Source organism: Oryctolagus cuniculus, chromosome 13 (assembly GCF_051225735.1).
Source record: "Oryctolagus cuniculus isolate XC-2025 breed Fujian yellow rabbit chromosome 13, ASM5122573v1, whole genome shotgun sequence".
NCBI classification, from domain to species: domain Eukaryota; kingdom Metazoa; phylum Chordata; class Mammalia; order Lagomorpha; family Leporidae; genus Oryctolagus; species Oryctolagus cuniculus.
Genome location: NC_142879.1, coordinates 27,299,371 through 27,317,102, shown reverse-complemented (window position 1 = coordinate 27,317,102; position 17,732 = coordinate 27,299,371). Strand labels below are relative to the sequence as shown.

Below are 17,732 nucleotides of genomic sequence, written 5' to 3'. Positions count from 1 at the left end.
AGAACGTGATAGGGTGCACTTACACAAACCTAGGTGGTAGGTGGTACAGCCTGCTGCACACCTGGTTATCTGGACCAGCCTATTGCTCTCAGGCTATAAACCTGTACAGCACATTACGGTACTGAATTCTGTAGGTCACTGTAAACAACATTAAACATGTATGCGCCTAAACATAGAGAAGGTATGGTAAAAAATACTCAGCCATAAGAATCTTTGAGCTCCATTACAATCTATAGGCCAACATTGTAGATGTGGTCCATCACTGGTGGAAATATTACGAGGCACAGGACTGTGTACATGCCACACAGCTTCTTTATCCATTCATCTGAGGACAGTCACTTCCTTGTCTTCCCTCATTTCCTGGCTATTGTAAACAATGTTGCAATGAACAGGGAAGGGCAGACACCTCTTTTAGATCATTTTATTCTTTTGAATATATGCCCATGGTGGGAGTGCTGTATCATCCATAGTTCTGTTTTTAATTTTTTGAGGAACTTCCATGCCATTATCAATATGGCTGGGTTAATTTACACTCTCACTATGTGTGAGTTTCTTGTCTCCATATCCTCACAAGCACTTGTCATCTTTGACATTTTGGTAACAGCCTCACAGGTGTGAGGTTTTGATTTGCACTTCTCTGATTAGTGATACTGAGCACGTTTTCAAACACTATTGGTCATTTCTATATTCTCTTTGGAAAAATATCTAATATCTATTCAGTTTCTTTGCTCATTTTTCAATTGGGTTGTTTTTTGATTATTGAGTTGCTTGTGCTCCTTATGTATTTTAATCTCTTATTGAATATGTGGCTTATAAATATTTTCTCCCATTCCATATCATGCCTTTTCATTTTGTTGATTATCTTCATTATACACAAACTTTTTAGCTTGCAAGCCCACTCGTTTAGCTTTACTTTTGCAGCTTTTTTTTTTTTTTGTATTATACCGCCCCCCCCCCCCAAAAAAAAACTGCTAACACCAATGCTAGGGAGCTTTTCTCCTATGCTTTCTCTTAGGAAGTGTATGATTTCAGGTCTTCCATTTCTATATTTTATTTTATTTTATTTTATTTTATTTTATTTTATTTTATTTGACAGGCAGAGTGGACAGTGAGAGAGAGAGAGAGAGAGAGAAAGGTCTTCCTTTGCCGTTCGTTCACCCTCCAATGGCCACCGCGGCCAGCACGCCGCTGCCGGGCACCGCACTGATCCGATGGCAGGAGCCAGGTACTTATCCTGGTCTCCCATGGTGTGCAGGGCCCAAGCACTTGGGCCATCCTCCACTGCACTCCCGGGCCACAGCAAAGAGCTGGCCTGGAAGAGGGGCAACCGGGACAGAATCCGGCGCCCCGACCGGGACTAGAACTCGGTGTGCTGGCGCCGCTAGGCGGAGGATTAGCCTAGTGAGCCGCGGCGCCGGCCTCTATCTTTAATCTATATTGAGTTATTGATTTTTGTGTAAGGATTTTTTTTTTTTTTTTGCATATGGGTATCTGGTTTTTCAACACTATTTCTTTCTTTTAACTTCATTATTTGAAAGGTGGACACAAAGGGCGGAAGAATGAGTGAGAAATCTGCCGAATCTTTCCCCAAATATCTGCAACAGCTGGGGCTGGGTTGGGTCAAAGCTGGGAGTCAGGACTCAGTGCAAGTCTGCTATGTGGGCGGCAGAAACTCAGCTGCATCACTACTGCCTCCCAGGGTGCACAGACACAGGAAGATGGAATTGGGAGCAGAGCCAGGACTCAATCCCAGGCACTCGGATATGGAATGCTGGCACCCCAAGCAGCAGCTTAACCCACTGCAACACCATGTCTGCTCCATGAATTTGTACTTTTGGAACTTTGTTGAATATTAGTTGACTGTAGTATATCTGGGCTTTCTACTCTGTTCTATTGCCATATATCTGTTTTTCTTTCTTTTCTTTTTTTTTTTTTTTTTTTTTAAGATTTATTTGAAAGGCAGAATCTTCCATCAACTAGGTCACTCCCCAAATAGCCTCAACAGATGGGGCTGTGAGCCAGGAGCCAAGAGTTTCTTTTGTGTCTCCCATGTGGATGCAAGGGCCTAAGCACTGGGGCCATCCTCTGCTGCTTTCCCAGACACATTAGCAGGGAACTGGATAGGAAGTGGAGCAGCTGGGACACAAACCAATGCCCTTATCTGGTATCACAGGTGGCAGCTTAACCCAATATGCTACAATGCCCCCTCCCCCATATGTTTTTATGCTGGTATTGTAAATGTTTTGATTTTTTTGACAGGCAGAGAGAGACAGAAAGGTCTTCCTTTGCCGTTCGTTCACCCTCCAATGGCCGCCGCGGCCGGCACGCTGCAGCCAGTGCACCGCGCTGATCCGATGGCAGGAGCCAGGTACTTATCCTGGTCTCCCATGGGGTGCAGGGCCCAGGTCTCGGGCCATCCTCCACTGCACTCCCGGGCCACAGCAGAGAGCTGGCCTGGAAGAGGGGCAACCGGGACAGAATCCGGATTAGAACCTGGTGTGCCGTGCCGGCGCCGCAAGACAGAGGATTAGCCTAGTGAGCCGCGGCGCCGGCCTTGATTACTTTTGTAATATAATCTGAAAACAGCAAGTGTGATGTCCTTAGATTTGTTCTTTCTCAAGATTGCTTTGGCTATTTAGGATTTTTTGTGATTCTATACAAATTTTTAAAAATTTTTTTCTGTTTCAGTAAAAAATGCCATTGGTGTACTGATAGGTATCAAATTGAATATGTATGTTTTGGACAGTTCAGGCATTTTGACAACACTGAGTTCGAATCCATGAACACTGGACTTCTTTACATTTATTCTTCAATATCTTTCAACAATATACAGATTTTTCACCTCCTCAAACTTATTTTTTTAAAAAGATTTTATTTACATATTTCAGAGGCAGTGTTACAGACAGAGAGAGGGAGAGACAGAGAGAAAGGTCTTCCATCTGCAGGTCCACTCCCCAAATGGCCACAATGGCCAGAACTGGGCTGATCTGAAGTCAGGAGCCAGGAGATTCCTCCGGGTCTACCATGTGCGTGCAGGGCCCCAACGCCACAGTGCCAGCCCCAGGTTAAACTTATTCCTAAGAATTTTATTTTTGCTATTGCAAATGGTTTTTTACTCAATTTCTTGGATAGTTTTTAGTGTTTACAAATGCAATTAGCTTTTATATATTGATTTTGCTCTCAGCAACTGAATTTATTATTTCTAGAAGTTTTTGGGGAATTCTTTAGGGTTTTCTAAATATAAGAGGATGTCTTCTGTAACAGACAATTTAATTTCTTCCAGTTTGGTGCCTCTCACAACTCTAAGATTCCAGTGCTTTGTTGAGTAGAAGTGGAGAGAGTAAGCAACCTCGCCTTGTTTGATCTTAGAGGAAAAGGTCTCAGCTTCTCACCACTGAGAATATTAGCTATACGCTTTTCATAAATAGCCTTTATTGTGTTAAGTTCCTTCTAAATCTAAATTTTTGGGATTTTTTTTTTTAAGATTTTATTTACTTGAAAGAGTTAAAGGCAGAAGCAGAGAGAGGGAGAAGTCTTCCATCCACTTTCACTTCCCATATGGCCGCAGAAGCCAGGAGTCAGGAGCTTCTTCTGGGTCTTCCACACGGGTGCAGGGGCCCAAGCACTTAGGATCCTCTACTGCTTTCCCAAGCCACAGCAAAGAGGTAGATCAGAAGTGGAGTAGCCAGGACTTGAACCTGTGCCCATATGGGATGCTAGTACTGCAGGCAGTGGTTTTACCTGCTACGCCACAGTACCAGCCCTTGACTGGATATTTTGAAATAATCTGTTCTTTCTTCTGTTTGATCAAGTCTGCTGTTGACTGTATTGCATTTTTCCTTTCATTCATTGTAGTATTTTACTTTATTATTTTAATTTTTAAGCATTTTATTCAGTGGGAGAAATGCACAGGAAAGTGAGGGCTTTATTTAGGGGAGAAAGAAGTCTAGAAACACAAGTTGGGTCCATACCAGGCAGAGAGCAGGTCGGGAGCACATGGAGCAAGCATGCAAGCAGGAAAGCAGAGGCGTGGGGCAACAAGGGAGGGGCCTCCCGTACTCCAGGCCTGTTATGTACTCCCAAAGGGGAGTGATTACATAGTGTGATTGGCAGGTGAAGTCAGGTAGGGGAGTAAGATCACAAAGGGGGTGTGGTCTTCCAGCTCACAAATCTAACTGATTAAATCCTATCTACCTGCCTCTATCATTTCCCCCCTCAGAGATCCCAGACCTTAATCTTACGGGATGCTGAAGGATGTAGAATCATCACATCTTCTATAGCCTCTTCCTGCTTATTAGGGGCGCTGGCCCTACCTGTCTTGGGTCTGGAAGTCTCTGCCTATCTCATCTAATGAATTTGCTTTATGAGCTGGAGGATCTTCAGTCAGCACCAATGGCTGTGTCCCCTGCATGGTCAGTTATTCTCAGAAGTCACTGAGTTCTATCATTGTAGTCTTCAGAAGGTGTCTCCTTCTTTGATTTCTCTTTGAATATGTTTTGGCCACATATTTTCTGACTTCACGAAGTTGTGTGTAAGTATTCTAACTTGCAAGTTTCCTTTAAATAATTATTTTGATTTCCTTAGGCAACTTGTAGACGTCAATTTCTTTAAAGTTACGCAAACATTATTGTATTCTTTGGTGGTATTATTTCCTTGATTTTATTGTTCCTTGAAATCTTATGTTGATGTCTTTGCCTTTGAGAAGCAATCATTTCCTAGAGCCTATTGATTGGCTTTAGGAGAGAAATCCATTCATCAGTCAACCTGGCCAGGGATTCTGATACCCTCAGATCTTTTCTAAGTATTTACTGCTCCATACCTCTTGGGGGGGGGGGGTAATTCTTAAGGTTGTAGACTTGCCCTTAATCCTGCAATGCCACTCAGGGTGCTGGAAGCTTCCTGTTTGCTTTCTATGGGCAGTGTCCTGAAATATCCAAGTTTATGTGCCTTCTCCCAATTCTGCAGAATCAAGCTGCTGTCTGCCCAAGACACTTGAAGTCACTTTCCACAGGGGCACATCCAGGGAGCCAGCGTGGTGGTGACAGCTTAGGTACCCAGAGCATTCAGGACATCCATTTGGAGAGGAGTAGTCCTTAGGCAAGGCAGCTCTCGTGGCTTGGAGAAGCCTCCTAGAGGAATCTGTAGAGTGATTAGTAAGGTCCATGGCCTCTCTTATCTTCTCCTAGCCTTTTCAGCTACACCAAGCATCTTAATATTTTGGTTGGGTCAAGAAAAGAAGTGAGCGTCTTGGGCACCATCCCACACAGCTGGGGCAGCTGAACACTATGTCCTCACATTCCTCTGTGGGAGAAATCATGGGCTGATGGTGTCTCTCCTGGTACTCAGCCATTTCACCTTGAAGGAAGAATGATACAGGTAAAGCAATCTGTTCTTATGCTTGTCAGTGTATCTGTGTGCAGATGTTTTTCTCAAACTGTATGCTCAAAGTTCTATGTTGGACTTCTGGACTCCCACAAGGGAGTCCATGGTAGTTGACAAAAATCAGTACTTCTGCAGGATGCTCTTATTCTCCATCTTGCTCACATCATTGTCTGAAATTATTTTTAAATGAATAAAATATTAATATAGTTTAAAGCTTCTCTTTCAGCCCTGACCCTCGTGGACTTTCCGTGTGTGTGTATGTGTGTTTTAATTTGAAAGGCAGAGATGAAAAAGTCTTCCATCCACTGGTGCACTCTCCAAATGGCTGCAATGACCAGGGCTGGGCCAGGCTGAAGCCAGGAGCCAGGAGCTTCATGTGGGTCTCCCACATCGGTGCAGGGGCCCAAGCACTTGGGCCATCTTCTGCTGCTCTCTAGGTACATTAGCAGGGATGTGGATGGGAAGTGGAGCAGCTAAGACTCAAACCAGCACCCATATGGGATGCTGACACTATAGGCAGTGGCTCAACCCACTATGCCACAGTACCGGCACCTTTGTTTATGTTCTGTAACCTACCTCTTTCCCTCCTGGGCCATTCTGAAATCTTATAATCCCTTTTCAATCCCCATGGTGTAATGAAGTATCAAAACTTAAAAAAAAGTCGTACAAAATTAACATTTAAAAAAATAAACTTATTTTGAACCGGAAGTACTGAAGAATAAGCATACAGATAAATAAGTACAAAGAGCAAAAACTTTGAATGTGAATAATGACTCAAGATATAGGCATATCTTCAGCCTATTATACACAAACATACTTTTAAACACATTTCTCCAACATCTTCAAAAGGCAAAAGCTATACTTACAACATTTATAAACGCAATAGCTTTTGAAAGCATCTGGTTTCTTGGCTAAAATCAAAGATTTACACAGGTGATAATTACCTACTGCATACTCCAAAGTTATGACATTCTTGTTTGACATACTCTATAACTTACATTCAAAATACAGAAAAAATTATCCATTCATTTTATAGTTTATCATATATTTCACCCCTTTTCTAATCAACAAGAAAAAAATACATGACATAGACCAAATGCACATACTTTCAGAAATAAAGCATTCCATTCCAGCTTTTATCTGTAATTTGTTCAAAACTGGAAGAACTCAACAAATACATGATTATTTTAAATACTATTGACAGTTTAAAAATAAAAACAATTATTTTAGGGGATATGGGAAACCTTAGAATTTATTTTTGGTCATTTTTTACCTGTGATATAAACACAAAGGTAGCTAACGATTGGGCATATTCTGCCTGAGCTACCACCGACTGATTAAAACGTCTCACAGAGCTTTGAAAGACTTTGTATCCACAAAGGAACAATCACAATTGTTTATCCAATCGTCCAGGGAAACTTCCTCTAGTTAGATTTGAGTTCCTGTGGTACAATGATTTGTTCTATTCTGTGAGGAACATACTTATCTTTTAAAAGATCTCTGAGATCACATGGACAGGATTCATGGAGTTCCTGATTCCTAACTCAGTTGTTCTGATAACACATTCTCCACGGTTAGGATCTGCAGCATTTGTAATCAATTTATTGTAGAGAATGTTATCATCTCAATATGGATCAATGCATATATTCTGCTTAAATCAAAAGTGATATTCACAGATGGACTATTGAAGCAGTGCTGCTAACATCTGCCCCTGTCACACCAGCATTTCACCCTGTTTTGCGCCTTCTCCAGCTCTTTGGAAATTTGTAATCAGGGGAATCTTAGTTACTATTTGTTTTGACTCTCTTCTTGTGTGCTGTGGGCACTACAATAGAGATTCCTGAAAAACCAGTTTATTTCATCTTGCCTTTTGAGTTATTTTTAATATTTTTCTGTAAATATTTTGTAATATTTTACTTGTATGAAATGGATCACAATGTCATTTCCTAATACAAAACAGGATATGTGGGAAGAAAAAGGACAATTCTTTGATTAAAATTATTTCCCACTGACCTAAAAAATAAAGTGATATTCACTCCAAGCATACCCCTTACGTGACTGGCCTTTTTTGTGTTTGTGGACATAATGTGAATATTATGGTGGATCAGTGTCATCAATGTAAAGATATTCCCCACAAGTTTAGAAGAGTCGGGATATCAACAACATTTAAATTCTCACTGTAAACAAAACACAGTGGTAGGCACTGTGGGAAAACATTTGGTCCTTTTCTCCTTACCCTGAGCATGTAAAAGACTTTTACAACAGCGTAGTGACTGACCTACACTGACTCTGGTGAAGACGAGAATCCACCTCCCGCTGTGCTGATGGCGCACGTACCTGGGCATGGCATTTCTGCCTCAAAGGAGAACGGCTGTACAACTGCCACTGCAGGATTAGCACAGCAAGCATTTCAAGAGGTCTCCACTAAAAGGGGACACCTGGGCTGGCTGAAGTTGTTATACATTTCCTTATCTCAGGAAACTTCAAGGCAAAATACAGGATGTGATGTAAGAAATCATGAAATAGCTAGTAATATATGAAGAAATCATCTTACTATAAAGTTATAAATTGAAAAAAGAGAATAAAAAAGGCGATGAGTACAAAACTATTCCATTTCAAGTTGGACTGAAAAAATATAGGGTTAGCATTTATCTGTTATAGGAACCAATAAGAAAAAAACTCAAGATATTGACATTGTGTCTGGGCTCCTTAGCTTAATTAGAACATAATCCTAAGACCAAAACTATACACAGAATAGTTTTGTGGCCCATTGAAAGTACCTGTTACAAAGCACTCTGTAACAAGAGTACAAGAAACGGGGAAAAAAAATCCTAGAGATCATCTAGAAGCCTAATCTCAATTTTGTCCTTTGGTGGATTGGTAGCATCATGCTGGGATATTGTATTCAGATGGAGGTGGTACGGACGGTTGGTCAACACAGTCAAAAGGTAGCCAACTAGCAGTGGGTTCCATATTTGGTCCCACTGAATCCTTTTTTTTTTTTTTTTTTTTTTTTTTGACAGGCAGAGTGGACAGTGAGAGAGAGAGAGAGAGAGAGACAGAGAGAAAGGTCTTCCTTTGCCATTGGTTCACCCTCCAATGGTCGCCACGGCTGGCACGCTGCGGCCGGCGCACCGCGCTGATCCGATGGCAGGAGCCCCCACTGAATACTTTTACATATAAACTGCATGTACTTGAATGTGTCTTACAGGACTAGACCTCCATATTATCATTTTAGAAAGTCTTCTAAACTTCCATGTTCTACAAAAAAAACACCTGTTTTTTAAAAGTAAATGTTAAGGAACTCACTTTCAGACATGATATATGACTGAAAATGGGATACTAGTTAGACAAATGGTAGTGTCAGCATCATTTAAGCAAAGGATTTTAAGCAAAATATTGCTTAAAACAATAAATCAAAATGACATTGTGCATTCAGAGTGCATACAGTAATTTTCAAGTATGTGTCCATTCCCCACCACCTGCAAAGCCAGGCTCACTGGTCACAGAGCACTCCATGATCATCACACTCTATCCCAATTACTGCAGGATAACAACTTTTCTTTTCACCTCAAATGGATGAGTTTGACTGCTTAGACAACGTAATTTTTGGTTCTTGATCCATAGGACTGTCAACTGGCACCTGTAAAAAGAATCAGAAGGAAAAATAAGTATAGCATCTGGCATATGCTAATTTTACAGATTGACAGTTGATCCAGGAAAAAGAAATAGCGGCTAGATAAGAACAGCTTCACACTTATTCTATTAAAATTTTTCTCAATAAACTCGTAAAAATATTTATTACTTACAGCTTTAATTTCGACATTCGTAATTCCTATGTTTATGTTGTGTCTTCTCAGGTCAGACTTGATTAATGCTGAAACAGAGAAGCATCAATGGAGTTATCATACATTGTTTGTAAGTATATTTTTCTCTAAGAAGTTCAAAAAGTCTTTTCTCATACTGTCAAATATAACACTCAAGTACCATAATATTCAATAGCATCCTTGTACCCTTCAGAAATGATAGTACATCTGTTTTTTTTTTTTTTTTTTTTTTAAGATTTGTTTGAAAATTAGAGTTACACAGAGAGAGGAGAGGCAGAGAGAGAGTCTCCATCCACTGGTTCACTCCCCAATGGGCTGCAACGGCCAGAACTGTGCCGATCTGAAGCCAGGAGCCAGGAGCCTCCATTGGGTCTTCCCACAAGGGTGCAGGGGCCCAAGAACTTGGGCCATCTTCTATTGCTTTCCCAGGCCATAGCAGAGAGTTGGATCAGAAATGAAGCAGCCACTGTGGCCTGGGAGGGCAATGGAGGATGGCCCAAGTCCTTGGGTCCTGCATCCGCGTCGGAGACCAGGAGGAAGCACCTGGCTCCTGGCTTTGGATCAGCACAACGCGCTTGCAGTAGCAGTCATTTGGGGGGTGAACCAATGGAAGGAAGACCTTTCTCTCTGTCTCTCTCTCTCATTGTCTAACTCTGCCTGTCTGCCTGTCCAAAAAAACAAAAAAAGAAGAAGTGGAGCAGCCAGGACTTGAACCGGCACCCATATGTGATGCTGGCACTGCAGGTGGCGGTTTTACCTGCCACGCCACAGCGCTGGTCCCTGTCAGTCTTTAACATAACTGACAAGTCATTCACTTGTGAACAAACATGGGACTCTAAGAACCAAAGGCACAAAGATTAAAAGCACAATTCTTTTCTCTAAAGGACTTGCCAACCTAGGAAAATTTTGACACGCAAATAATATGATAACTGTGATATTGCAATACATAAAAAGTGTAGTAGAAATATGGGAGACAAAATGCCTGTCAGAGGAGGGAAACCAGGCAAAGCTTATTGGAGGATACATGCTCGAATGAAGCCCGAAAAATTAGGAGGACCTTGTCGAGCAGACAGGAGAGGAAGGCACACTAGGTATGAGACAGTAGACACAAGGAGGGGAACAGGAAGAATACAGCCTGTTCTTGACACTCGAGGTGGTCTGGGATCATTACAACATCAAATACTGGGTGTGCAGATGTCATGCCCACCATGCAAAGAGCTTACATGGTATCAGAGAAGGGAGTAACATTATCAGATCTATGTATCAGGGAGCTTAATCTGACAGCAATGTGGAGAATAACAGCAATGGGTCTGGAGGCAGGCAGCCTGGCCATGAGGTTTTAATCCTGCTGAGAAAAAAAGTGCCTCACTGTGAGAACTGGTGGCACTGGGGCAGGTTTCAGAGACAGACTGGAATATAACAAGGGCTGTTGGTCTGATAGAACACGAACAACAGGAAGGGAGGGCTGGGTGACTTCAGAGTTTCCTTGTTTGGACAGTCGAATGGATGGTGGCCCTAGTCATCTGAAATCGATAACACAAAGAACAGGTATGGTGGGCAGACGGTGAGGTCTGCTCCAGACAGGCTGACGTCAAGAGAGAGACCCATGACTGTGGGCATCTTGGTCTGAAAAGTAAGAGACTGCAGTCTGGAGACAGATTTGTAAGTTACTGGTGTTAAGCTGGTAGTTACAGTCACTCATACTCAAAAGAGAGTGTACAATAAGAAGATAGTCATGTGTGGGCAGTTATCTAATTACTCACAGCAACGTAGGAATAGAAGATGAAACTAAAATCAGGATCCTAGAAGTTAGCCTAATGCTTCCTTTGCTATCTTTCTCTGTCCATCTACTTCACCTACGTGGATTTTTACAGTAAAGCGAGCTTCTTACAGACAACATATAGTTGAGTCTTACTTTTTGATATACTCTGACAATCTCTTTTAATTGGAATATTTAGACTATCATTGCTCAAAGTGGTTACTGATAGAGTTGGGTTAATAGCTACCATTTCTGTTACTGTCTTATATTTGCTGCTCTTGTTGTTTGTCCCCATTTTTGTCTTCTACTCTTTTTCTGCCTCTTGCGGTTTTCATTGAACATTTTTTTTTTAAGATTTATTTATTTATTTGAAAGTCAGAGTTACACAGAGAGAAGGAGAGGCAGAGGCAGAGAGGTCGGTGTTCCATCCACTGGTTCACTCCCCAGATGGCCGCAATGGCTGGAGCTGTGCTGATCAAAGCCAGGAGCCAGGAGATTCTTCCAGGTTTCCCATGTGGGTGCAGGGGCCCAAGGGCTTGGGTCATCTTCTACTGCTTTCCCAGGCCATAGCAGAGAGCTGGAATGGAAGTGGGGCAGCCGGGACTTGAACTGGCACCCATATGGGATGCTGGCACTGCAGGCGGTGGCTTTACCCACTCTGCCACAGCACCGGCCTCCTCATTGAATATTTTATAAAATTCCACTTTGACTCCTTTCTTAGCATATCAGTCATAATATTTTTTCTTTTTAGTGATTGTCCTGGAATTTGCAATACTCAGTTACAATTAATCTAAGTCTAATTTCAAATAACACTATGAATACCATATGATAACAATAATCCTGGGGCCTGTGCTATGGCACTACAGGTTAAGCCATGGCCTTCGGCGCCAGTGCTGGTTCGAGTCCTGGCTGCCCCACTTCCAATCCAGCTCTCTGCTATGGCCTGGGAAAGCAGCAGAAGATGGCCCAAGTCCTTAGGCCCCTGCACCCACGTGGGAAACCCCGAAGAAACTCCTGGTTCCTGGCTTCAGCCTGGCCCAGCCCTGGTAGTTGCAGCCATTTAGGGGATGGAAGGCCTTTGTCTCTCTTGTCTCTCTGTCTCTCTCCCCTTTTCTCTCTCTATAATTCTGCCTTTAAAATAAATAAACGTTTAAAACATATTAACAACAATCCTGATTTCTGGGAGCCAGCTTTGTGGCACAGTGGTTAAGCCACTGTCTGTGACACTGGCATCCCATATGGGCGCTGGTTTGTATCCCAGCTGCTCTATTTCTGATTCAGCTCCCTACTAATGCATGTGGGAAGGCAGCAAAAGATGGCCCAAGTACTTAGGCTTCTGAACCCCTGTGGGAGACCTAGATGAAGCTCCTGGTTCCTGGCTTCAGCCTGGCCCAGCCTTGGCTGTTCCAGGCATCTGAGGAGTGAATCAGGGGAAGGAAGATCTCCACCACCCCCACACCTCTCATAATTCTGCATTTCAAATAATAATAAAAAATCGTGAATTCTCTGATCTGTACCTTGTAATCATTACTGTCATTCAATTCACTTACATTTAAGTGTATACACACACATACACACAGGCACATATATAAGGATATACAATTGAATACCCTGTTGCTATTATTTTACTTTTATTTGTTAAATCAGGAAGAAAAAGGTTTCATTTTCCCCTCATTTATTCCTTCTCCAAGACTCTTCCTTATGTACACAGATCTCAGTTCCTGACCTAAGTCTTTTCCCTTTTCTCTGAAGAGCTTTTTGTAACATTCTTTCCAAGGCAGGTCTCCTGACAAGAAAGTCCCTCAATTTTTGTCTGAATTTTTTATTTCTCCTTGATGTTGAAGGACAATTTCACAAGGCACGGAGTTCTAGGATGATGGGCTTTTCTCTCAGCACTGTGTTCCAGTCCCGTCCCTTCTTGCAGGATTTCTGAGCAGTCTGACTCCACCCCTATCTGTGCTCTGCCACAGAGAAGGGCTTTTGCTCCCCTCTGGTTTTTTGCCAACATGTACTTTTCTGGCATTTATCCTGCCCAGGGATCTCTGAACTTCCTGGATATTAATTTGGGGGCCGTTCTGTCATTTTGTTTCAAATATTTCTTCTGCTGCTCTCTTTCTTTTGTGCCCACAGTCCTTAGATCTGTTTCCTCTGTCTTTTGTCTTGGCTTTTCAGTTTGTTAGTTTCTGTTGTCACCTCCTCACGCCACTTCCCTCAACTATGTCCAATTTACTAAGAAGCCCATCAAAGACAAGCCTTTCTTTTTCTTTTTTTGACAGGCAGAGTGGACAGTGAGAGAGAGAGACAGAGAGAAAGGTCTTCCTTTGCCGTTGGTTCACCCTCCAATGGCCGCCACGGCCAGCGCGCTGCGGCTGGCGCACCGCGCTGATTCGAAGGCAGGAGCCAGGTGCTTCTCCTGGTCTCTCATGGGGTGCAGGGCCCAAGCACTTGGGCCGTCCTCCACTGCACTCCCGGGCCACAGCAGAGAGCAGGCCTGGAAGAGGGGCAACAGGGACAGAATCCGGCGCCCCGACCGGGACTAGAACCCGGTGTGCCGGCCGCAAGGCGGAGGATTAGCCTAGTGAGCCGCGGCGCTGGCCAAGCCTCATTTCTGTTACAATGTTTTTTATCTTCAGTATTTTTGGCATCTTAGAATTTCCATCTCTGATTAACCTGCCCATCTATTCTTGCATATTGCGTACATTACCCATCACAGCCCTTAGCTCATTAATCATAGTATTTAAAAATTCCCAGTCTAGGAGAAGGCATTTGATGTGGCCATTAAGCTGCCCCGTGGGATGCCCACATCTCACAAGGGAGTGCCTGGTGAATCCCAGCTACTCTGCTTCTGACCCAGCTTCCTGCAAATGTGTACCCCCCGAGGCAGCAGATAGTGGCTCAAGTACTTGGGTCTCTGCCACCCATGTGGAATACCTACATTGAGATCTGGGCCCCAAGCTTTGGCTGTCCCAGCCTTGGCTATTGCAGGCATTTGGGGAATGCATCAGTAGATGGAAGATCTCTTGATCTGTCTCTCTGCCTTCACATAAAGTGAAAATAAATCCCCAGTTTAATAACTCCAGCATCTCTGCCATATCTAATTCTGGTTCTGATGCCTGCTCTAGCTCTTCAAACTGTGCTTTCTGTCTTTTAGTTTGTTGTGTAACTTCTCCTTGGTAGCTGGATATGATGGACCATGTAAAAGAAATTGCTGTTAGCAAGGCCTTTAGTAATGTGGTGGGTGAACGACAGGAGGAGAAACATCCTCTAGTCCTCTGATTAAGTCTGTCTCTTGGTGAGTCTCACCCCCTGCTAAGCAGGAATAGAACAGCTAGAAAAGTGGCTAGGGGAGCCTGCAGTTGGTATTTCCTTTCCACCTGGTCAGTTAGGCTCTGAGGGAACTCCAGCAGGTCAGACCCAGCTTGCAAAGTTTCTCCTGAGGGCATGCATTGTTAAGAACAGAACGCCCTGTTTCAGAATGGTTCCTTTCTCCACCTGCCAAAGCAGGTGGTAAAACTCACAAAAATGTGAAGCAGATCTGCCCAGGAGTGTTACTTCTCAGAGTGGCCTCTGGCACTCAGCAGTGTCAGTTCAGGTCTTCCCGGCAGCACGGGGGTCTCACCGAGTTTCAGCTCCAGGAAGCTGTGAATCTCTCTGTGTGGAGGCAGGGGTTCACCCTGTGACTTCACTTGCCTTTCGCATCTAAAAAGGGTTCTGTGTTTGTTCTAAAAAGGGTACTGTGTTTGTTCAGCTCTTTGCTCACTGTTACTATAGAGTGGAGCCTGCCAACTTTCTTACATTCAGAACAGGAAACAGGAAGCCTAATGTTTGCTTTGAAATCCACATATTCCTTTATAATTCTGCTCCATCGCTGGATACCAACATTTTAGGAAAATATATCAAGCTCTCTCTAATAAAATACATCGGAGAATTTGGCATTTCTAGGTGGTAACGCTATCAACGTAAATTTAATTTCAAAGGTATTTTTCTACCTCTCTGTTTAAAAAAAAAAAAACACCTTTTCTGAGACACAGAGAGAGAGCAATCCCATTTACTGGTTCACTTCCCAAATGCGCAGAATGGCTAAGGCTGGACAATGGCCAGAGCCCAGAGTCAGGAACTCAATTCAGATCTTCCATGCGGTCAGCAGAGACTCAACCACTTGAGCCATCACTGCTGCTTCCTAGGGCCTGCCTTAGAAGGAAGCTGCAGCCAGGAGCTGGAGCTGGGTCTTGAACCCAGGCACTGCACTGTGGGAGGTATCTTACCCACTAGGCTAAACTCCTGTTAGGCAGGAAGTTAAAAATTAGCCTATGTGTGTGTGAGAGGGCCTGAAGCAACCAGCTCCTACAGCAGAAGCTCAGGAAGCCCAGCATTTTGCACTTCAAAGTCCTGCCCAGACCCTGATAACCTCCCAGGTAGTCCCAAGCCCTTTCCCCATGAATTCTCTCTCCTCAAGATCAAATGGTTTACCTGATAACTTGGGGCAATAAAACCTTCACAGACCCCCCTCTCCCTGTCCCTCTGCCTGGCTCCCTCAGAGCCAACAACCTGGGGAGGAATCTGTTAACTTACTCTCCACAAAACCCTTTAACCTAAAGGAGAAGGAGCAGGGAGTAAAGAGATTCCCTTAAAAACCCGGAGTCAGCCAGCGCCGCGGCTCACTAGGCTAATCCTCCGCCTTGCGGCGCCGACACACCGGGTTCTAGTCCCGGTCGGGGCACCGGATTCTGTCCCTGTTGCCCCTCTTCCAGGCCAGCTCTCTGCTATGGCCCGGGAGTGCAGTGGAGGATAGCCCAAGTCCTTGGGCCCTGCACCCCATGGGAGACCAGGATAAGCACCTGGCTCCTGGCTCCTGCCATCGGATCAGTGCGGTGCGCCGGCCGCGGCGGCCATTGGAGGGTGAACCAATGGCAAAGGAAGACCTTTCTCTCTGTCTCTCTCTCTCACTGTCCACTCTGCCTGTCAAAAAAATTAAATAAATAAATAAATAAATAAACAAACAAACAAACAAACCGGACTCTACACAAAGACTGTGCTCAGCTCTCTGCTGAGCCACCAGCCTGGCCTGACCAGGTGTATTCTCTCCATTCAACCATGTAACCTAGCTCTCCCAGAGTCCAAGTGACCGGGCACCCTCTACCTGTCCCTTCCCTTCTGATGGATGCCCTATCTCCAATAAAACCTACTTACTTTACTCTGTCTCACGCCTCAATTCTTTCTTGCATGAAGACAAGAGCCCCACGGCTTCCACAACGCTTCTCCAGTGACACTCCTACTCCCCATTTCTTATTTTTAGACTTGATTTAAGTTAACATTAATGAATATCATAATAATAAATGAAAAGAGAATATAAAACTGTTCCTTTTTTTGGTGCAACAAACACTGATTTCATGAATCTGTGTATGGTACTTGCCTGGAAATTAAGAGCCAACGTGGAATAATTTACAACAGGTTAACAGTAGTTAAAGCTGTTACTATACCACATATTTCACAATTTTGTATGCTTTATTTTACTATGTGAAGATAATATGGGGAAAAGCTCCCACATGACAGAATGCTTTTCTTTGAAAAAACAGGGTATTTTCACTGTCTTTGAGTATAACAAATGAATGACAATGACCATAGGCAGTTATGTGTCTCCAAAATAAATGTTCATCACTGGTAAGATTTCATATTGAATGCTTTAAAAAGAATAATCAAGTATACAACAAATATAAAAAAGCTTTGACTGGGGCCAGCGCTGTGGTATAGTGGGTCAAGCCTCTGCCTTCAGTGCCAGCATCCCATATGGATGCTGTTTCGAGTCCCAGCTGCTCCACTTCTGATCCAGCTCTCTCCTATGGCCTGGAAAAGCAGTGGAAGATGGCCCAAGTGCTTGGGCCCCTGCACCTGTGTGGGAGACCTGGAAGAAGCTCCAGGCTCCTGGCTTTGGATGGGTGCAGCTCCACCCGTTGAGGCCAAAGGACAGTGAACCAGCGGATGGAAGTCCTCTCTCTCTCTCCTTCTCTCTGTGTGTAACTCTTTCAAATAAATAAATAAATCTTTAAAAAAATCTTTCCAACAGACTCTATCTTTATAACTAAGTTATAAGCATATCAAAGAATTAATCCCTCTGCATGTCTGCATGTATCCCATGGCTTATTCCTCTTCTGTTGGTAAAGGGATGCAGAAAGAAATTCACAACACAAAATAAAAGTAGAAGCCATCATGGGCCTAGAAACACCACTGAACGTAAGTTGTGCTTCCAAATCCATCATTACACCTGTGTGCATGTACAAAACAAGGGTAAAAGTTCTATTACATTCTCTCTACTGTTGACATCTCTTCTGATCACACCTGAAAGTGTAAGAACTAGCTAGCTGGGGCTGGCATTGTGGCATAGCAGTTACCTGCTGCTGCCTGCAGAGTCAGCATCCTGTGCATATGGGTGCGGGTTCAAGTCCCACATACTCCAATTCCAATCCAGCTCTCTACTAATGGCCTGGGAAAGCAGTGGAGGATGGCCCAAGTCCTTGGGCCCCTGCACCCATGTGGGAGACCTGGAGGAAGCTCATGGCTCCTGCTTCAGATATGCCCAACTCCAGCCATTGTGGTCACTTAGGGAGTGAACCAGCGGATTGAAGATCTGTCTCTCTCTCTCTTTGCCTCTGCCTCTCAGTAACTCTGCCTTTCAAATAAAAAAATAAATCTTAGAAAAAAAATAGCCAACCATCACACATGCTATTTTTACCATCACCACAGGACTTCTCACCACCACTACTCTA

The 17,732-nt window shown here is 43.6% G+C and overlaps 1 protein-coding gene across 3 annotated transcripts in view; it reads right to left on the bottom strand.

Moving 5' to 3' along the window:
• Positions 1–2,770: 2,770 nt before the first annotated feature.
• Positions 2,771–17,732, bottom strand: part of FLVCR1 (FLVCR choline and heme transporter 1) — a 38,769-nt gene continuing 23,807 nt past the window's right edge. For 2 of the 3 annotated variants that reach the window (XR_016219613.1, XM_002717517.6), the window contains 3 exons: positions 9,192–9,259; positions 8,953–9,025; positions 2,771–5,552 (listed from right to left, as the gene is read on the bottom strand). Coding sequence is in view for 2 of the 3 variants with exons in the window: in XM_002717517.6 (XP_002717563.1) it covers positions 8,954–9,025; positions 9,192–9,259 (140 nt within the window). In the remaining variant the exon portion in view is untranslated. Of the gene's footprint in view, positions 5,553–6,053; positions 9,026–9,191; positions 9,260–17,732 lie in introns of those variants that run through there. The other variant, XM_051821332.3, reaches the window with a different exon arrangement.